General features: G+C 42.7%; 1 protein-coding gene across 4 annotated transcripts in view; it reads right to left on the bottom strand.

Annotated features, from left to right (window-relative positions):
* Nucleotides 1-2,554: 2,554 nt before the first annotated feature.
* The window catches only part of PLA1A (phospholipase A1 member A), a 45,288-nt gene continuing 25,042 nt past the window's right edge, over nt 2,555-22,800 (bottom strand). The window contains exons 10-13 of one of the 4 annotated variants that reach the window (XR_006270562.1): nt 20,416-20,580; nt 5,592-5,682; nt 4,533-4,729; nt 2,555-2,975 (exon numbers count right to left, since the gene is read on the bottom strand). Coding sequence is in view for 3 of the 4 variants with exons in the window: in XM_043474988.1 (XP_043330923.1) it covers nt 19,739-19,823; nt 20,416-20,580 (250 nt within the window). In the remaining variant the exon portion in view is untranslated. Of the gene's footprint in view, nt 2,976-3,367; nt 5,683-19,407; nt 19,824-20,415; nt 20,581-22,800 lie in introns of those variants that run through there. The other 3 variants (XM_043474989.1, XM_043474988.1, XM_043474992.1) reach the window with 3 other exon arrangements.

Below are 22,800 nucleotides of genomic sequence, written 5' to 3'. Positions count from 1 at the left end.
TTCAACTTACAAGTCTTTCCCTTTATTTATGACCCTAATATTAAACAGTAGTTTTTAGAAGGAGTTTTACAAATCTATTTAAATAAATTTCCTTAAACATTTTAAAGTAGACTTACAAATTTAACATATTCTGTTTTATTTTTTCTTCTAAATACTTCCATGTCTATTCTGGTTACCTATTGCTATGCAACATCCATCCCTAAAGCAGTGAGTTAAAATCATCATAATTATTTTGCTCACAAAAGTGGGGCTTGACTGGGCTCAACTGGGCTGTCCTCACTCAGAGTTTCTTGTGCTGTTACATTGAGACAGTAGCTACAGCCAGGATCACCTCAAAGGCTTCTTGACCCACGTGTCTGGGGCCCAGGCTGGGAAGACTCAAACAGTTGAGGGCTGGGACAGCTGGGGATCCTCGGGCAATCCTTGCTCTTTCAAAAGTTTATTTTGTTGCTATATAATACTCTGTTGTAGGGCTTTCCTGATAGCTCAGTTGGTAAAGAATCTGCCTACAATGCAGGAGACCCTGGTTCCATTCCTGGGTCGCAAAGATCTGCTGGAGAAGAGATAGGCTACCCACTCCAGTGTTCTTGGGCTTCTCTTGTGGTTCAGTTGGTAAAGAATCCGTCTGCTATGTGGGAGACCTGGGTTTGATTCCTGGGTTGGGAAGAACCCCTGGAGAAGGGATAGGCTACCCACTCCAGTATTCTGGCCTGGAGAAATCCATGGACTGTATAGTCCATGGGGTCACAAAGAGTTGGACACGACTGAGCAACTTTCACTTCACTTCAGTCTGTTATGTGAATATACCACAATCTATTTATCCATTCCACTATTGATGGGTGTTTGGATAGTTTCTAGCTTGGGGCAATTATGAACTACTATGAACATTCTTGGCCTTATCTTCCAGTGCACATACATACACATTTGGGGGGTATATGCTGGAATTACTGAGGCATATTTTCAACTATAGTAGATACTGCCAGACACTTCCTAGGTGATTGTACTGATTAATATTCCCACTAACAGTGTATGAGTGTTCTGGTTGTTTCACATCCTCCCCAATAGTTGGCATCATCTTTTCTTTTCTTGTCTTCATTTTAGCCACTTGGGTGTATGTAGCAGCATATCATTTTGGTTTTAATTTTTATTTTCCTGGTGAATGATAAGAGTATCTTTTTATGTTTTTCTTAGCCATGCGGATATCCTCTCTTGTGAAGTGTCTACTCCAGTTCTTGTCCATTTCTCTGTTTGTATGCTTTTCTCATCGACTGTAAGGAATTCTTTAAATATTCAAGTTAAAAGCCCTTTGTTGCTTAGATATTCAAATGCATTCTCCCAATTTTTTTCTCTAAATAATATCTTTTGATGAAAATAAGTTCTTAATTTCAATGTAGTAATTTATCAATCTTTTCCTCCATCATTAATGCTTTCTGTGTCATGTTTAAGAAAACTTTTCCTGCCTTGGATTTATTCTTCTTTGTTACCTTCTAAATGTTTTGTTTTACATTTCACAGTTAGATCTACAAGCAACCTGGATTTGATTTTTGTGTAGGGTATAAAATAAGGATCAAATTTGTTATTGCCTTGTGGATATCCAATAGACAGCAGCACTTACACTGAATGGATTATCCTATCTGTACTAGTGTTCAGTGTCCTCTTTGTCATAAATCAAGTATCCATAAATCAAGTATTTGATCCATAAATCAAGTATTTGTAGGTCTCTATCTGGATCTTCTATTCTGTTCCATTAGTCTATTTTTCTACCTGTTGACAATACCATCTGGTTAATTATTGCAGCTTTATGTTTTGATATCTGGTGATCTTCATTCTTATTCAAGTCTTGCTTATTCCCTTTGCATTTCCATATAAAATTTAGAACCAGCTTGCTATTAATAATTTCCACAAAAATATAGCTCTGCTGGAATTTTATTAGAATTATATTCACACTGTGGCTTAGGTTGGTAAAGAGTTAATATCTTTATAATACTGATTTTTTAATCTATGAGCATAGTATGTTTCATTTAAAAACTTTTTTCTGTGGACAGAGCAGGCAGAGGCCAGGATACATAACTGCTTTTGCAACACAAGCTTTATTGTGGTTCAGAGATGATATGTTTTGCTTTGCTCCAGAGCAAGAGTCAGCAAATCTTGCTCCTTGGGCTGGCTACCTGGTTTTGTAAATAAAGTTTTACTGAAACATAGCCCACACCCATTCACTTAGGTATGGTCTGTGGCTGCTTCCAGTTAGAAGGCAGAACTCAGTAGTTGTCACAGAGACTGCACAGCCTCAAGTCCAAAAAATTTCCAACATGACCCATTGAGTAGAACTTTGCTGCTTCTGCACCAGAATATGGTGGGGCTGGGGGGTATGTGGCCATGAGGCAGCACCAGCTGCAGAGGAGATATGGGTCTGGGTTTATTGTCATTAGCTCCTGACTGTTCACGGTTCTCAGTCTCCACTGAGCCATAGGCAGAGCTCAGAATGCTGTTTTAAAATGTAATTAAAACCACTGGTTGTCAACAACAACAAAAAATAATAAAAACTTTTTTCTTAATAGTGTTCTGTAGTTTTCCATACAAATATTCTTGCACAAATTTTGTTAGATTTATTTCTAGGTAATTGTTGAATTTGGTGCTTTTGTAAATATCATTTAATATTTTTACTTTCTTTTATCACTGGTATACAGAAAAATAATGGATTTTTGTATCTTCAACCTCCATCCAGAGATCCTGATGAATCCACTTATCAATTCTAATTACTAATCCATGGAGTCTTCCAGATTTTCCAAGATACAGTTGTGTCATTTGCAAATAATGATAGTTTTATTTCTTCCTTCTTGGCCTGTACTTTCCTCCTCCACCCTCTTCCTGCTCTTCTTCCTCCTCTTTCTTTTGGTGCCTTGCCGCACTGGGTAGGACCTCAAGTGCAGGGATGAACAGCAAGGATGATGAGGACATTCTTCTCTCATACCTGACTGTAAGGAAAATACTTTCAGTATTTCACCATTAAGTATGACATATGCTATAGGTAGGTTTTTATAGTATCCTGTCAGATTAAAGAAGTTCTAGTCCTAATTTTTAAAATCGTGAATGAGTATGGAATTTTGTCAAATGATTTTTCTGCATTAGTCAAGTTTATTTTTCTCTACTCTGTTAACAAACTCCAGATAAGTGAATGTTAAAACAAACTTGCATCCCTGGAACAAATCCAATTTTATTATGATATATTTTCCTCCTATGTATATAGAACTTGTTTTATAAATACTTTGTTTAGGAGTTTTGCATCTATGTACCTTGTCAGGTTTTAATATCAAGGTTATGCTGACTCTGTGAAAGGAGTTGGGAAACATTTTCTCTCTCTCTTTTCCCTTGTCCTTTTGAAAGAGATCTTTAAACCAAAACAAGTTTTATAACTCTTTGTTCTCTCCCTATTCAGTTGCCCAGGCCCCAAACCTTGGAGTCTTTCCATCAGTTTTGTTAGTTTGTTTTGACTGTGCCACACAGCTTGCCGGATCTTAGTTCCCCAACCAGAGATCGAATCCTGGCCCCTGGCAGTGAATGCACTGAGTCTAACTACTCAGGAAATTCTCCTGTCTTGTTAGTTCTTTCTTCAAAATATATCCCCAATTCAACTCACCATGTCCACTGCTCCCACGAAATTCAAGCTAACATTATTTCATGGCTAGATGAACTTTAATAGTTTTATAACTGGCTCCTGATTTCTGTCGTCCTCCCCATAATCAATTCTACAAAAAGTGATCATTTTAACGTATGTATGATGTATTCACTCTCTTGCTAAAAATTTCAAATTACTTCCTATTACATTTAGAATAAAATCTAAACTTCTTACCATGTGTTATTAGTCAGAATCAGCCTAATATGACTTAATATCATACAGATTTATTGCTCTTAAAGTCTACTGAGAATCTGTATGACTCATCAGGGCAACTGTCTTCATACTGCAACTCAGTGATTCAACCTACTTAGATCTTCTGGCTCTGTCCACTGAAGAAAGAAATGGCTTGATGTTTCTGTACTGGCTCTTTGATGCTTTGGCCCCAAAATGACACAAGTCCCTCTGCCCTCAGTCCATTGACTAGAGCTAGTCACATGGACCTACTTAATAATCAACTCTGTGCTTTGCTGATTAAAGTAACTGTGAAACATGGGAAAGTAAAAAAAATACCTGATGAATGCTACTCTTTTAGCCACTTATGACCCCTAAGGCCCCACCTGCCTGCCTGTCTCTCCAGCCATGCTTCGTTCCGCTCTCTTTCTCATTCATGTTTCAGCCACAGTAGACTTTTGGGTGCTCCTCACTCACACCCAGCTCCTTTCTACATGAGGATCTTTGCCATTTTTCTTTCTCTCTGCAATGCTTTCAATCATAGTTTCTCCTGGCTACTACTTCTGGTCATCCAGTTCTCAGCTCAATGTCACCATCCCAGCTAAGACACCTGCCTCACCTCACCATAACCTTCTGTCCTGTTGCCTTCTTGTCATCTTCAGAGCCCCATTTCCTCTTTCCTCACCTTTTAGGATTCCAGTTATGTGCTTTGTAGAACACCTCAGTGTGTTCTATAGAGCTCTTCTGTTCTTTTCTCATTTTTTTTCTAAAATTATACTGTGCATTTATTTTCTTTCTTGTTGGATTTCTGTCTCTTCCATGTAAATTTCACAATAGAAGCTTCTTGTCAGTCTTAGAAATCCAACCGCTCTCTTGCCAGTCCTTGAGGGTTGTTGTAGGGAGTGGATGAAGCAATACACAAACAACAGAAAAGCTCATTGTACATTGTAAATTGAGACTAAAAAACATTACCTGGAGGGTAGCCCCCCGCCCCCCAACCCCCCCCCCCCCCGCAAGCTGGTGGCCAGCCCAGGCAGGGATGTTGTTACACGTTGTACATAACAGAGGTTCCTTGGGATGGAGACCTCTTTAAAAAAAAATTTGTGACTGTGCTTCTGCATGGCTTTCTCTAACTGTGGCAAATGGAGGCTACTCTTCATTCCTATGTGCAGGCTTCTCATTGCGTTGACTTCTCTTGTTGCAGAGCACAGGCTTTAGGTGCACAGGCTTCAGAAATTGTGGCATGTGGAATCTTCCCAAACCGGGGATTGAACCTATGTCTCCTGCATTGCCAGGCAGGTTCATAGCCACTGTGCTACCAGGGAAGTCCTGGGGACCTCTTTTAATGTGTATTTGTTTTTGAAAGGATCAGACTTTAATGTCATAGAAGTTGTGTTTTTATTATCTAATGTCATATGTAATGGCAAAAGACATTTGGATTCCAATAAGGGTTATAGATAAATTTATAGATTGAAAAAATTAACCAAAATAGTACCTTTATCGGTTTGAAACAGTGTTGCATACACGTATGTACAAAGTATTGTATTTATTCAGTCTCCATAAAATTATTGACATGATATGGATTTGTGAACCTCTTACAATACTCCTATGCTAGAGATCCACACATGTGTTAAAAAAAATCTCTGGATTACAACTTCATATACTCAGGAATAAAGCCTGACATATACTCAGATTTGCTCTAAGGAGAGGATAGTAAGTATTCTTTTATCCCATTAATACTTACTAAATATCCACTGCTATCAAACACTATTCTTGATACCACCTGCTTTGCTGGATGAATCACTCATAGTCTCTGCCCTGAAGGAGCTCCAGATCTAGAAAAGAAGATACATAGGCTTTAGGCACCCTCCCCCATCTCTACCATAGCCTTACTAAGTCAAGCTCCCTGGGCCTGACTCCTTTGAGGATTAATCTTCCCAGAAGATTTCCCAGTCGCTTGTATAAATAGGCTTCCTGTGACTCATAACTAGTTTAAGGTGAAGCTAGAGCCCTGATACATATACAAATAAACACTATGCCAGTCCTTTGTGGAAAGCCTTAACATCAGTGGTTGAAACAACTACAAGAGCTATAACAGTTCAGCAGGTGTCACTTCCCATTTCTGGGATGAGGAAGGGTCACAGCAAAGTTGATTTTAAGCTGTGGCTTGAAAGATAGAGAAAGGTAGGCAAAACAGAAGCAATTCAGGTAAAAGATACATGTGAGTCAAAGTCTGTGGGCTGGAGGTACAAGGAAGGCATGCTTGCAGAAGAGAAGCAATAGCTCTCAGTGACTGGCTGTGGAATCCGAACTCCACAGATCACAAGGCAGTGGGACGTGAACCTTGAAATGGTATTTTCAGAGCAGCATGGAGGGAGATTGTGTTCAGTGCACACCATGGGGTCTGGCAGAGTGTAGCTGTTTCTCAAATATTCATGTTCTGAGGGACTTGAGTAAACAAAGCCAGGAGAATAGTCAAGGCTGCTGAAATGGTCACTGGGTTGTGAGGTACTGTTATTAAATGCATGTCTGCGTGCTTCATACACAGGGAGACCAAACAATTAAAAAAAAAGTTGGAGTTTGGAGTAGACAAAGGTTTACTGAAGGGCCATACAAGGAGACAATGGGTGGCTCATGCCTTAAAACCCCTAAACTCCCAGAAAGCTTTCAGCAAAGCCCTTTTCTAGGAAAGGTGAGGGAGGGATGTGGGTAGTTGTTGCAGACTTCTTGGTGTCTGATCATTTGTTCTTGAGGTCAGGTCACAGTCAGGTAATGATGTTTCTGCAAATCTCCACCAAACAAACTTTACTTTCTGTTTTGACTAGAAAGAACAAAATCCCAAGGTTTAGCTTTCACCCTCTGAGGTCCAGGCCCTGGCTAAAAATAGCAGGTCTCTGCGGGGCTAGTTACCCTGCTGGGAGCATTGGTCCCAGCACCAGTCTAGGTCCTCTTGCCTGTGCCCAGCCCTGGCTGATGAGGCAGATCTCAGCTGGCAGCACCCTCAGGGCCAGGTCCCCAGACCCTGCCCAGCCATCATCACTGAGGAAGCACGGCACCCAGGACCCAGCCAGCCCTCAGGCTTTTCATTTAAACTGGAGAGAATTACTTGCATAGGATCACTAGGAATATATATTGTAGCAAATACCAATCAGGTTAATTCCTAGCTCTAACAATTGCCCTTCTTTGAGAAGGGTAACCATAGAGGTGGAACTGAAGTAATGAGGTGCAGTGTCCTTGCAACTTAACCCTGGCCTCTGGCCAACTCCTAGGGGTAGACAGCTGATCTCAGCTATACCAATTTTTGAAACTTGGAGAGACTGAAATTGGTTGAAGCTGTTACCTTAATAGCAGTAGCCATATACTCCAGGTACTGAGCCCTCCATGGACTGTGACCCATGGAGACTGTTGTCACCATTAGGTAACAGAGCTAAGTCTGCTCAGCCTATTCCTGGGTCCCCCAGCTAAACCCACCCACCTAAGGCCTGGAGGGCCCCAGAGAAAAGGCTGAGATCTACCTCCCACCACACTCTTTGCATGGAGAGAACCACTGCAAGGCTGACTGTTGGAGTGGGACCTCTAACTGTGGCACTAAGGGTCTCCTGATAATAATAGTCTCGAGCTATTAGCCGCACACCTGCTCCGCCCCTATTACAGTACCAGGGGCCAGAGAATGTGATGGCCATGGGAAGAGACACCTGTGAGACCCTGGGGAGAACTTCCTGGGAGGGGAGTCGAGTCCACCTTAGAGATTCTGGGCCTTCTTCCCTGAATATTCTGGACACTCTGGTTTCCTGTAGGTGCCCTCACAAATCCTGATGACTGAAGAAGTGTGAGCAATGCCCTCAGTAGTTTCATTTCTAATTGTCATTGAATTTATACACTTACACATGTCTTCTACTCAGAAATTTCCCTGGAGATCATGGGATTTTATTTCACTTTTGGTTCACTTCTCTGACGTGAGCCTTCCCACGAGCCCTCCTCTGCACAGCACATGATTGCCGCTGTCAACAGACAGATGCTCAATGGCCTGGAATTGCCCTCTGTCAGCCCTGAACCCTATGCATCCCACAAGGCTGGTACAAACATCCCCTCCCTGCCCACTCTCGCACCATTTCCCTCCAGCTCTGTCAGTATCAGTCCCCAAAGGACTTGGAGATTCTGTGGGGCTGCCTTGCTCAGCCCTCCTCTCCCCCTAGACTTCCTCTGGAGGCACCAAAGGGCCATGCGGACTCTGACCTATGGCCATGGTCTCGCGGTGCACTGGTGTTTAAGTGGCACCGATTGGAGCTTTGTTAAGCTCATTTCAGCTTGGGTCAGACAAAACTCTTGGGATTTTAGCGCTTCTAGTTCTGCTTTCCAGTTTTCTTTTGCTTCTGTCCACTATTCAAGCCAGAACACTTTCTCTTTGACTCGTGCATGGCTGAGGAAGGAGGTCCTTTCTGTTTGGGGTCTTGGGGCTCAGGCCTGGTGCCCCCATCTCCTGCCCTGGACAGCTTGGCCTTCATGCATCCTCCTCCCTGAAGTGTCTTGAGAGGAAAACATTGGCGACTCCTCCCTTCTCCAGTTTGGTTTCTTCTCTTCCTTGTTTCTTGTAGTTGTTACCGAGCACAAGATCTGTGTGCCTGCTGCACAGTGAGGCCAAATATAGCAAAATGTCAGAATTTGGAGCAAATAAAGGTTTATTGCAGGGCCCTGTGAGGAGATGGGTGGCTTATATCTTAAAAACCCCAAACTCCCCCAAGGCTTTCAGCAAAGCCCTTTTTCTAGGAAAGGAGAGGGAGGGATATGGTTAGTTGCAGACTTCTTTGTGTCTTTGTACCCTGGGTCAGGAAGACCCCCTGGAGAAGGAAATGGCAACCCATTCCAGTACCTGGAAAATTCCACGGATGGAGGAGCCTGGTGGGCTACAGTCCATGGGGTCGCAAAGAGTTGGACACGACTGAGCAACTTCACTTTCACTTTTCACTTTCTTTGTGTCAGATCCTTTATTCTGGAGGTCAGCCACAGTCAGGTAACGATGTTGTTGTAAAACTCCACCAAACAAACATTAGTCTGTTCTGACAAGGAAGGGCAAGGTCCCGACATAAAGTTCACCTTTCAAGGTCCAGGCCCTGGCTAAGAGGAGGGAGAGTCCCTGCACTGGTTCCCCTGCCCAGGAGCACTAGTCCAGCACCCAGTCTGGGTCCTCCGGCCAGTGCTGAAGAAGCAGATCTCAACTGGTGGCTCCCTCAGGGCCACCCCAGGCCCTGCCCAGCCATCATCACTGAGGGAGCCAGGCGTCCAGGACCCAAATAGCCCTCAGCCTCCTCAGGCCATCCAAATAGCAGTTAGGGGGCCAGATCCTGCAGACTGCAGCCCATGCAGATGGCCGCTGCTATTAGATCACAGAGGAAGGAATGGGGGCGAGGTTCACTGCTACCTCAAAGCCTGGTAGCAGGCTTGTGTGTGCGGCCTGTGGAGGGCTCTAGAGCCCTGCGGGACACAGCTCCAAGCCTGCTCCGCGGACCCCTCAGTTCACCGGATGGCCTAAGACCGGGTAAGCTGGAGGGCCCCAGGGAGGCCAGGACCCAGCTCTTACCTCACTCTCCTTTGGACAACCACCACCCCTCTGACTACCGGCAGAGCAGTGCTACTAACGGCTGCTCGCGTTAGGGAGGGACCTACTGTGACTCCGACCAACGGCCAAGCGGCACCGCTAAAGGGGTCGCTCATTGACAGTTGCAGGTTGGGGGTGCAGTCTACTGCGTGTGCCGACCAATGGCTAAGCAGGACCACTAAACATCGCTCTAATCTTCTGGCTTAGTGGTCTTACAGCAACCGTTGCCTGGTAACAGGTTGCTGGGTAACTGCCTGCCGCAACAGCTGCGCGCTAGGGCCTGTGCACTGCCCCACTGTATTAGGTAACTTGATTCCTCACTATTCTCGGCTCCCCTCCTGTTTCTTTCCTTTTCCCCCTTCTTAATTGACTTTAACGTCTGTTTCCTTAGTCACAAACATAAACATTAAAAAAAAAAAAAAAAACCACCCTGTTTATACTGTTATTTTATCTAACCTAGTAAACTCCACTTTAATGCAACTAAATATGGATATATATTTGAGAAGGCCTTCATTCTGTGGGTGTGTGAGCATGTGATTCCAGCTTCCAGCCTGGGATCCTCAGGCCAAGCTAAAGAAGCACCCCTGGCAGAGTCTCAGACATCAGGGTTGCCAAGGGATGGTTTAGCCCTGGAAACACTAAGATCCAGTGAGGAGTTATGGAAACCCTATCCCTTTTCCTTCAGTGGTCAGAGTTCATCATCCCGCTTCCACTGTGTCTAATGCATTCTTCTTTGTTTGTAGTGATCCCACTTATTTGTTTGTTTAGATCAATGATTCCCAAATCTGACTGCATATTAAAATAAACTGGGAAGTTTTTAAAAAACACCAATGCCACAGACAAAACAAGACAGCCCCAAGAGTTGTTAATTGTTGAAGCTGGATAGCAGGTATATGGAAATTCATTATTCTATATTTCTAATTTTTTATGAGTTTGAAATGTCCTATAACAAAAATGTTCAAAACTAAGTATATATGTATTATATAAATATATAAAACAATATAAAACTGGGCCTATAGCAAACCAGTTACAGTTGAATTTTGAGGGCCCCTGGGCTTAGAATCTGTAGTTCTAAATGCTTCCCAGGGGTTCTGAGGGTTGAGATGGGGCCATGGGGACAGGAAGAGGATTGAAGGGATTATAGTAGCTGCCTCTGGACTGTGAGCTTAGGTGAAATGTCAGATGACTTTCCCTAAAGTATTTATTCCTGATTTAGATAACTGATCAAACATTCCTAGAATGGTGACTAAAGGTAACTCATGTATCACACTGTTTACCTGAAGTATTTTTTTAAACTATTTTTTTAAATTATTTTTACTTATTTTTATTTTTGGCTGTTGTGGGTCTTCATTGCTTCACGGGCTTTTCTCTAGTTGTGGCGAGTGGGGACTACTCTCTAGCTGTGGTGCCCGGGTTTCTCATTGCAGTGGCATCTCTTGATGAGGAACATGGGCTCTAGGGCACGTGGGCTTCAGTAGTTGTAGCTCATGGGCTCCAGAGCATAGGCCCAATAGTTGTGGTGCATGGGCTTAGTTGCTCTGCAGTATGTTGGATCCTTCCAGATCAGGATTAAACTTGTGTCTCCTGCACTGGTAGGCGGATTCTTTACCAATGAGCCGCCAGGGAAGCCCTAGCTGAAGTATTTTAAAGTAAATTATAGACCACCAACACTGGCACATGATGGCTCACTTGTGAACTAATGAGTGAGTTTCTGAAGAGAATAGTCCTTTCCATCTTATTTGTGTTTGCATTCTCAGCATCTAGCACGTGGCCAGACATTTTGTCATTATAAGTAAATGTTTGTTAATATTTTTTTAAGGAGATGAGATGACATAAGTAGACACTGGGTTAAGACTAGCTGTTAATTTAATGTCAGGTCAAGAATATGAAGCTCTGGGGCTGGGTTGCCTGGGTTCGAATTTCAGCTCTGCCATTTAACCTCATGTCATTCTCTGTCTAGTAACTTTACTGCTCAGCCCCCACCTTGTTCATATGTTAAATAGAAAAAAAAAAAAGAACCTATCTCATATGTTTGTTGTAAGAATTTAAGTATATATACTTAAACATGCCTGGGACATAGTAAACATTCAGTTATGTTGTAGGTCTTGTTAAGAAGAAGATTGCCCTCAGAATGGTGCCTGGTACATGGTACATTGCTGGCTTATAGTAAGCATTTGCTGAATGAGTGAATATTCTGGTTTTGTGATTATTTGTCTCCAGCTTTACCCATTTCACTGTACTCTCCAGATACGAAATACAGCAGAGGGTAACTTCTGAATTGAAGGTTGGGTTGAGAGTCGAAGTAATCCTGAGGTTCTGTAGATTCAGTTTCAAGCCCAAACCAGGAGGGCTGAGTGAACACTGTGGGAGTTTTAAAGTTGAGAGGCCTGGTGATTGCAAGAGAGATGAGATGTTTCTAGTTAAGTCAGTCTGACCCCAGTGCCTTTAAGAGGGGTACCCGTATATGAGGCTGCTCTTCATAGGGTATTTGCCTAGATTTCTTCCCACCTCTCCACCTTCCAGCTCTGCCTAAACTAAGAATCTGTACTGGTTTAGGCCTGGATAGATATTAGAGATCCACAGCTTCAAGGCAGCAGCAAGGGTTTACTTCCAGATAAACACTGTCCCTTGTTTATCTTCAAAATGTTATTAAAGCTCCCATTCACATGTAATGAAGAGCCATTTAGATTTATCAAAACCCAGTAGAAGTGCCCAAGTTTGGAAGTACAATATAAATGGGAGAATAGGTATGCTTTCCTCTAGTGGCTAACAGCTTTGGGAAATTCCCTTAATCTTTTTGGGTCTTGGTTTCCTTCTCTGACTCTCCTGTGGCTTGATGACTAATATGAAAGGTTATTTAAAGAACATAATAATAATAATTATAGTGAATCAACTCATCGGGGGCTAAGGATTTCTTTTGCTAAACAGTAAGAAAGAAATCAAGGAAAAAAGAATTTAGCCACAAAGTTCTGGAAGTCTACATTAAGAAGTTAATGAAGCCTTTATTCTAAGGACATCAGTGAAAATTATGGAGCAGGAGAACGGTAAGTTTAAAAAGAGTTTGTAGAAGGGTTATCTGGCCTAGGTAAATACAATGGACTAAGGGAGAAAGAAGCTGGGGGAAAAGAGACTAGTTTGAGTTTGGTGTCAGATCCAGGGTCTTACAACATATCCGAGGGAACAGACAGGAGGGGACAGGTAACAAACAATTTTTTAAGAAACAGGTTTTGTTTTTTATAGCAAGCGCATTCTGCGTCAAAGATGACTCAGGCCTCAAGCCTGGAGATTGGATGATGGTGGTGGCTCTTACAGTAAGGAGAGGAAGAATAACTTTGGGGGAGATGTTGATTTGATTTTGCATGAATTGAGTTTGGGTTACTGTCAAGATACTGAATGGCCACAAAAATTAAACAGTATGGTTTCATAAATAAGAGGGCAAATACTGAGGATCAGGGAGGATTTCAAGGCCTTCAAACGGGCATGGAAGGACTCAGGAACAGCAATGTTCCCATCACCTCTAAACTCTCCTCTAGAAGGAGGAAGCCATCTCTTCTGGAGAAGAGGCAGGACTGAGATGGTCACCACTGGGCCTGGGCGTGCTCGAAAGTGAGGTCAGAGGTGTGTTTAAGGCTAGGGAAAGCAGTATGTCACTTTCAGAATGTCACTTAGGAGCACTCAACAAGGAGATGAAGGACTGGATGAGAATGCAGCAATCTGGGAAGAGTTATGTTTCAATGTAGTTTCCTTTATATGCACAACCAGAGCTCCCTCTGCAGAGGTTTTTAAAGGTTAAAGTGTAACAATGGCAGGTGAAATTTTAAGACAAGTTGAATAAATGAAGGCCATTCCTAAAACTTATGAAAAGACACCAACCTTTAGAGTCAAGTCTCTCTGTGCCTTATCTTCTCTGTTTGCCTTTGTCTATATCCTTAGAGCACTATCTTTAATTAAAAGAGCTTTTATTGCATGCTTATGATATGGAAGACACAGAGAAAGAGAAAATATAGCCTGATCAACTTGGAATAAGCTATTCACCATCACTGCAAGGCTGCACAGATACCAACTGCAATGACCTGTGAGTGGCCGGGCTTCCCAGAGGAGAGAGCTGGAAGTGGACCCAGAACGACTGGCAGAACCTGAATGGAGGTAGCAGCAGCTGCAAAGGCTTGGAGAAGGCATTGTCCACAGTATCTTTTAGGGGATACTGGCTTAAGCACACTGGGGGAAATGGCAGGTAATTTTAGTTAGATAGGATGGGGCCGGACTGAGGAGATCTTTCTTTAGAGACATTGGTTAAGACATCTAAGTACTAGAAACCAACTGGGCAAGTTTATATGTACAACTGTATAATGTGGTGGTTAGAGCCCAGATGACAGAGTCAGACAGCTTGGTGTGAACCCTGAACCTAGTTGTCTAACCATGGGCAAATTGTTAAATTTTCCTGTCCCTCAGTTTTCTTATATGTAAAATGAAGTACATACAATTGTTGGAGGATTATATGATAATTTATATATATAAAGGGATTAGAATGCTAAATCCTCAGGAAGTTTTAGCTTTTCACTTTCTCTTTCATAACTTTTAATATTAGTTGAATTTTGGGACTTCCCTGGTGGTCCAGTGACTAAGACTCCATGTTCCCAATGCACAGGGCTTGGTCATAGAAGTAGATGCCACATGCTGCATTGAAGATCAAAGATCCCATGTACCTAAGACCTAGCACAGCAAAATAAATATTTTTAAAAATTAGTTGAATTTTATAATCATAAAAACATAGCCTTTATTTTTAAAAGTTCATCACAGCTCACCTATAGGAAATTTCACTGCTCTGAGGACTGCTATGTCTAAATGAATGTCATTTTTAAAAGGTAATAAAATTTCAGGCCCCTATTCTTCTGAAGGAAAAAGCATTACTCCAATTTCATGTATGTCCAACTGGTCAGCCAACTTGGAAAGTGTTGAATACCACATGGTAACTCCAGAGGAGAAATTTGGTGATTTGGGTTACTGATCTTAGGTGAAGCAATTACTTGAATAAGTAGTTGCAAAGAAACTATTTCTTTCAACCATTGTCAGAATGTATGTGAATTGATATGACATTTTTGGAAAGTAATACAGCACTACTAAACTTTTGCTGTATCTGTTGACCCAGCTATTCTCACTAAAGAAATATATCATATAGAAGTAAATTTATAAAAATACTTATTGCAGCACCATTTGTAATTGAAGAAAACTGGAAACAGCCTTAATATTCATCACAAGAAAGTGCCTGGTTAAATTATGGTATGATCATGCTCTGAAATATATATATCCAGGGAATAAATTAAGTCTATGTATGGCCCAGGAGGAATATTCAAGATATATTGTGAATAACAAAGGAAAATTACAGAATGATGTGTGTGTTATGATTTCATCTTTGTTTAAAAAAAAAAAAACCCAAACAAAAAAAGTCCAACAAGTGTGTGTGTATATTTGTATTGATGTGAAAGATGTATAGGACATACATCAAGCTATTAACATTCATTACCTTGGGGTCATGGAAACCATAAAGTGTGTCTACAATCTGACTTGTCAAAATGAACATGTATTGCTTTGGGGTGAAAGTAACAGGAACACCAAGGTTGAAAAGAAATCACTCAATTGCTTTAAATCAACCCCAGTATTCAGACCTTGAATTATAATCTTGTTTTAGAAAGACTTTGCTGGGTAACTGGGGTCTTTATTCAGTAATCACTAGATAATCCCAAAGAGAAGGTTAGAAGATGGTGGGTATATATATTCTCTCCAGTAACCAGAAAGCAGAGACTCTTAAAATTAGAGATCAGGAAGTTTGATGTTGATTCCCAGCAAAGAATAATTCACTAAAAAGTTTGCTGACATGTATTTAGATAATAAAGTAGCAATTATTAGGAGCCTGCATTTCCAGGAATTAAGTCATGCTAAAGTTATTTTATTTTATTTATAAAATCATATTTTAGTCAGGGTATTGTACATATAAAAAATTGAAACTTTCCTCATAATGTGTTCTTGATTAAGATCAATCAATTTGTTGATTTCAATTTGTTATCTCCGCTTCCCTGGTGGTTCAGTTGGTAAAGGATCTGCCTGCAATGCAGGAGACCTGAGTTTGATCCCTGGGTTGGGAAGATCTCCTGGAGAAAGGAATGGCAACCCACTCCAGTATCCTTGCCTGGAGAATTCCATGGACAGGTGAGCCTGGGGAGCTACAGTCCATGGGGTCACAGAGAATCAGAGACAACTGAGCAACTAACACAGAAGTAGGTCTCTACCCTTGGCCTCCTTTCAAGTTCTTAGCTATAGATATAGAAAAGGAGTCTACAAAAAATATCATATATATATACATATAGATATAGATATAAATGACATAAAGCCTAGAGGGAGCACTAAGTATTCTTTAAGATAAGATTAGGACGTGAAAACTTTCTGACAGGTTGGAGAGACTACAATAATAATATATGAAGGAATTGCATTACATGGAAAGTTCATTCAGATTCAAAAAATTAACTCCACAAGAAAGCAGGCAAGCTGGATCAATACAGATTTTTAAACTCTGAAGAACTGAAGGTAACCATAAAACAACTCTTAGGTGAAGCAATGGAGGATTGACAAAGAACAAATGAACCATGTGCCTCTGGTCTACCCTGTGGGGAGAAAGCCTAGTAAATGGAGCCCACTCTGGGGACTGCAGTACAAACTGAACATACTCAGAATAGTGGCCAGAGAGAAGAAGCCTCCAGAATTAATGTTTTTAGTATCACATAAGTACAGGGGCCAGTTCCTGAATTAAGGAGACATCACTTTGCCTATAAAGGTCTGTATAGTCAAAATCATGGTTTTTCCAGTGGTCAAGTATGGATGTGAGAGTTGTACCATAAAGAAGTCTGAGTGCCAAGAATTGATGCTTTTGAACTGTGGTGTTGGAGAAGATGCTTGCGAGTCCCTTGGACTGCAAGGAGATCAAACCAGTCAATCCTAAAGGAAATCAACCCTGAATATCCATTGGAAGGACTGATGCTGAAGTTGAAACTCCAACACTTTGGGCATCTGATTCAAATAGCCAATTCATTGGAAAAGACCCCGATGCTGGGAAAGATTCAAGGCAAAAGGAGAAGGGGGCGACAGAGGATAAAATGGTTAGATAGCATCACTGACTCAATGGACATGAATTTGAGCAAACTCCAGGAGATAGTGAAGGACAGGGAAGCCTGGCATGCTGTAGTTCATGGTGTCCAACTTAGCAACTGAACAACAACAGTCTCTGTTTATGAAACCATGTCTCATCGGGAGTTGGGAGTGACATGGGTGTGAATGGGAGACCCACACTTGCCCTGCCATCAAGCAAGTTCTGTTACCGCTCCCCTTTTCTTAACTCCACACACATCCCACATATGTAAAGCCAGGTTTCCTAGAGCATAAGCAGTGTAGTTTAATGTAGCACATAGACCCAGCAATAAATAACATCAGATCTCATGGTGAATTTTCTAGTCATGCTCTAAATTTCTTTCAGTCCACTGATTGCATATACAGAAGAAAGTCTCTGTTAGGTGTTGATAAGTTTTTGACATTTCTCTCACACTTGCTGATTTTTTCTTTTTCATAAGGATAAAGCAGGCCTGGGGCATAAGAGCCTTCAACAAGCCACAGGAGCTAGTTGGAGTTTTTAAACACTGTTATGTTCTCGTATTTATTTTTATAAGGGAAACTGGCTTTCCATGTAAGGTAATGATCTAGTTTCTGATGGGGAGCAAAATAAAATGTGAGAGTCTAACAGTGCTTTAAAGTAAGAGAACAGGAAATGAAGTCTCATTCAGTTCAGGGTAGGTCTGTCTCTAGGGAGGTTTTTTTTCCCTCCCTAAAACCTTATTTAATACACATGCAAAAAAGGATAGTCTTGTAAAACCTTTTTAAAATTAGAAATTAAGTTCCCTGTGATCACTTTTGGCCTTTACATTTCTAGGTTCAGCACAGGGCATTTGGGACGGTCCCTAAATTCAGCTTTCCATTCAGCCACACTGGCATTTGCTCTGCTTTCTGCCTCCACCCTTTCCTCTAGGGAGGTTCTTGCTGGGAACCTGGGTGGAGTAAAAAAGGGAAGGATAAAAGGAAAGAAAGGTTTGGGTTTTGAAGGGGAAAAAAACCTCTTAAGTCCATATATTAAAGAAGATTCTTCAGATATGTTGTTCTACTGACTGGGGTGTACAGTGCAGAAAACAAAGTGTGTCTGTGAGCATTCACATTCCATCACCTGGCCTTTGGACAAGGGCTGAAGCTCTCTCTCCTTATGACCTAGGTGACTTAGCCCGGATGCAGCTGCAGCCTGTTGCTTGCATCATTTGCCCAGCCTCTATTGTGGAGAGTGAATTGGCAAGTCAGCAGTTTCCTTTCAAAGCCCATTTATTTAGTTTTTTTTTTTTTTTTTTTTGACTCAAACTCTGTATGTATACCCACGTTCTTAGCAGCATTATTCACAACAGCCAAAAGGTGGAAGTGATCCAAGTGTCCACTGACGGATGAAACAATAAACAAAATGTGGTTTATACACACAGTAAAATATTATTCACCCTTGAGAAGGAAGGAAATTCTGACATCTGCTGCAATATGGATGAACCATGGAGACATTATAAGTAAAACAGGCCAGATACGAAAGTATAAATATTGTATGATTGCATCAGCTATTCTAGAAGAGTAGAATTCATAGAGACAGACATTAGAATGGTGGTTACCAGCATTTGAGGGGAGCAGCAAATGGGGAGTTATTGGTTAATGGGGACAGAGTTTCAGTCCTAGATGATGAAAAATTTCTGGAGATGGATAGTGGTAATGGCTGCACAACAATGTGAATGTGCTTAATACTACTTAAATTATACACTTAAAAATGGTTAAAATGATTTTTAAGACTTAAGCCAAACCCAGGTGGCTCAGTGGTTCAGAATCCGCCTGCCAGTGCAAGAGTCACAGGAGGTGCAGTTTTGATCCCTGAGTCGGGAAGATCCCCTGGAGGAGGAAATGGCAACCCACTCCAGTATTCTTGCCTGGAGAATCCCATGGACAGAGGAGCCTGGAGGGCTACAGTCCAGGGGCTCTCAAAGAGTTGGACATGACTGGAGCGACTGAGCACACACACAACACAGGCAAAACTATTCAGTGCAGAGGAACCCAGGAGTACCTGGCTATGGAGAAGGCAGTGAAAGTGTACGCCATGTCTCTCTGTTCCCATGGCCATCCCAGCCATTCCCATCTTCTCTGTTCTGCTTTATGCCCTGGGGCCACATCAACGTGCCTCTTGCCTTCCAGCTTCTGGCTGGAGTCACTCAGTGGGAACACCAGCAGGAGAATGAGGGAAGAAAGAAAACTGAGGATGGAGAATCTGTTTACTTGGTTCCCTCTCTGCAGGATTGCTGCCCCCTCACTGTCCCTTGACCAGAGGTCCCGCAGATCTCTCTGTCTCCAGACTCTGGTGCTTCCTCCTCTGGCCTCTTCAGACATAGAACACAGCAGCTCCCACTGCCCCCAGCCCCAGGGAACTTGCACTGTCCCTCGTGATTTTCTCACTTCCTGCCAACACCTTTGTAAACAGTCCTCTTAATAAATTCTCAAATTACCCAATTTGAGTGTACCATCTATTTCTTGTTGGCCTATGGCTTGACACGAGGTTATTTATAAAGATCAAAATTTGAGAAACACTGACCCAAAGAAAATCCACCTATATTCTCCAAAGATTGCTCTGAGCACCTAAACTTCCCAGATACCCAGAGAAGGCAATGGTAAGGGATGGTGAATGGTATTATCTTCCTCCCCATCCTCCATTCCCTCTCTTATACCAAGCACTTGTTTTCAGTTGCTATTTTAATGCAGAGTATTCAGCATCTACTGTTTTCTCCAATTCTGCAGATTGTAAATCACATTTTTTGTACGTAACAGAATTTCATTCCAATAAAACAACTGAATGATTCAGATATTCCATAGTTTTATTTGCAAAAAAAGGATTTCTCCTGTATATGTTTCCATTGAATCCTAGGTACAGTTGTCCAAGCACATGGGGCAATTGCAGTTAAGTATGAATAGGAAGGTTGAAATGGTATCTTTGTAAAACTCTTTCAACAGACAATGGAGATAAAGCTCTGTAAAATGAGCACTCTCTCTCCCCTCTAAGGTGGCTAATTATGGAGAAAGTAAACAAGACTTCTGCATTCTTTCTTAGTCATAATGGCTTAGAATAAGTTGAATGCCCATCATCCCCCACCCCCAATCCAGGGGGGATGTATCCTGCCCATATACTATATACAGGTTATTTTCAGGTCATAAGAAACAGTCTCACTTGCTTTTAAGTTCACTGGCTCAGGTAAGCAGACCATATTTTTGCTGCAAGAGAAGAGAAACAAGAGGGTGTGCACTCAGGGCAGGTTCCTGGCTGGTCGGGAGAGAGGGCTCAGAATTGTGTGCCCTTGTGTTTCCATGATGTCAGGTCTACAATCATCTATGGGATGATTACTACAGGAGTCCACTCCTGCCCTCCAAGGGTCAGGTGTGGTAAGACATACTCTAAAAGCCTGCTAGAGGTGGTACAAAGGGGATAGGAATTCCAGATTCACACCCATGACTGTGACCAGCAGAGGCTGAAGAAGAGGAAATATGCAATGAACAATCTTTGTCCCAATAAAATTCTACAGAGAAACTAAATAGAACAGATACATAAAACATATATATCTATCAGATAAAATGGAGTTTCCTATATTAAAGTGGGAATGGGGAATTAAAGTCCACCCTCTTTGGCTTCTTAGCATCCCAACCCAAGATGGCTCTGCAGGAGGTTCAGGACACCCTGGGTCTCTGTCATCTCTCCTTCAAGAAAGCTTATCCCCATGATGAGACTGCATCTCTCAACAAGGGTCACATCTGAGGTCAGCCTTGGTCCTGGTGGGTGTGTTTGAGGTGGGGTGGATCTGGGGCTTACTTGTCATTGACAGGCAGAGGAGCAGTGCAGAACCTCCCGATTATGGTCGTCTGGTCTTTTTTCCAAACCCGGTGGGAAGCCTGAAGCTTGAGTTTCACCTGGTTTATCTGGCACTGAGGGCTGGGGTGAGCTAGGACTCCTTTTCCGACACGCTGCTGTCTAGGTCTGGAAGGGAAAGGGAAAGTAACTTACTGTCACATGTTTGGCCTTCACTTCCCTTTGGCTCCCAGGGGCTCTGTGAGTAGTCCAGTCAGTTAGTTCCTGGGAGGTGGGCACACAGTCCTCTGCATCATCCTTACCAGAACCTCGCCCACACCCCACAGCTTTGAACATGAAGTGAAAAATAGGTGTTGATTTTTGAAAGTAAACAGGTGGACCCTGCAGTAAAACAGTAGCTCCTGGATTTACACATCAGGGAAAGTGTCCTAGTTAGTGATGTTCTGAATTCAGATTAGTGAAGATATTTACTCTCAGGTTCCATCTAGCTGGAAGCAGAGGCCTCTTCTAGGATGTCAAATTCCAAGAATTTTGCCTGAAGACTACTCTATTCAGACTGAGTGTGAATGTGTGGATGGAATCAAATGAACAAACAAACAATAGGCCTTGAGGCCAATCAGAGCTGGGGTGGAGTCCAGGTGTGGCCTCCTTCCGGCTTTGGTGTAACCCAGCCCTAGGTCTGAGCCTCAGCCCCTGCTCCCCTGCGCCCTGCCCTGAGCTGCCCCTCAGGGGCAGGCTCCTCTGGGCTCAGAAAGAGGGACTGTTAGAAAGAGGGAGCTCCCAAGGGCGCTGCTTTTCCCTCTGAATGCCATCGGGTGCTGTCTAAGCGGAGCATGGTTTCCCTTTCCTTTCTGGCCTCTGCGTACTGAGGAAATGTCTTCTGTGTGTACTTTCTAACCCAGGGTTAGTCATATAGTTTGTTTTGTCCTTTTGAGGAAGATCCCATAAAACTTTGTGTAAAAGCTATTCCATTTTCTTTCTTTCTTTCTTTCGATTTTAAGAGTGTTTATTTCAGAGGAAAAAATAACAAAACTGTTCACTTTAAGAGGCTGCTTGAATGGAAAGCTTGGAAACTAGAAGGACTATAAAGGACACTGTGAGTGGGGGGCCTGCGGACTTGACCCGGGTCCGTTTTCTAATGGAAGGAAATCTTGGGGTTTCACAAATTTATAAAAAGTAGGGGAAAGACCACACATAAACCCCCTTCCCTTCTTTTCAATTTCTGTTCTGCAAGAGGAAACAAAACCCAAGGAATTGAAGTAATCATGTTCTTCAAAACAGTAATGCAAGTCTCTTTGGGGAGAAGAAGAAATCTTTGGATATCCATTCCAATTACTCAGGAAGCTTCTCAAAGTGTAGGGGGTGAGGCCATGCCTGGAGATTCTACTGTGACTGGTCTGGGGCAGGGCTTGCTGCCAGCAGTCTCTAAAGCTCTCCCGGTGATTCTAACAATCAGCCAGAGTCACGTGTCATTATCATGATTCCTGCAAGTGTTGGCTCATTTACCCAACAGAGAGGTGGGCTGGAGAGGTGATAGAAACACCCTTGTAGAAGTTAACATGACCTTGAACTGATCTAATGAAAATTACTCAGCTATAATCTGCAAGGCTTACGTGGGCACCCCAGGTCTGTGTGGGGGTCCTGACTATCTGCTGTCTCGTGCTGTGTGGACTGGGAGAGTTGGAACCCTGCCTGGTGGCAGAGTGTTTGGTAGTCCAGACATGCACTCCTCCAAGAGGAAACTCATCTTCCCTGACAGCACAGTTAATGTCCATCCCTGAAGCCCGAGAAGTGTTTCCAAACCCAGATATGATCCTGTCACTCTCCTGTTTAAAATTTCCAGCAGCTCTCCAAACTGCTCTCAGGATAAAACCCCAAATCCCTCCCCTGTCTTCCAGGGGTGGCACAGTCTGGCCCTGATTAGCACCCCCAGCCTCTTGTCCCCATGCCTGATATCACTGCTCCCAGGGTCACTTCTCAAGAACCCGTGGTCTGGGGGGAAGGATCCTCCAAACCCTTCAGAACTCTACTCAAACACTGCTTCTCCACACTTAGCCAGGCTCCGTCTTCTTTGTTTTCACAGCCCCTGTCACTGCAGACAATTGTGCATTTGCACGTATGGGCACTGCTCACCTCGGTTGCACTGCACCCCTCCTGCTGGAAGCTACATTCCTCAGGCTCCCAGGCATGAGTGGGAGGCTGCTTCAGGCAGAGATTCTGAGCTCCTGCCAATCACTTACCCTTCCCACCCCCCAGCCCTACCCGGTTCTACCACCACCACTTGGCTTTGTCCCTGTAGCCCTGGGGGAGTGACTGCTATTGCTGAGCTCTGCATTGCTTCCCCAGCCTCTGTTGGATCTTCAGTTCTCTCAATATATCTGTAATTAG

This window comes from Cervus canadensis, chromosome 7 (assembly GCF_019320065.1).
Source record: "Cervus canadensis isolate Bull #8, Minnesota chromosome 7, ASM1932006v1, whole genome shotgun sequence".
Classification (NCBI taxonomy): Eukaryota; Metazoa; Chordata; class Mammalia; order Artiodactyla; family Cervidae; genus Cervus; species Cervus canadensis.
The sequence above is the reverse complement of the archived record's forward strand: the minus strand, read 5'-3'. Positions and strand labels throughout refer to the sequence as shown.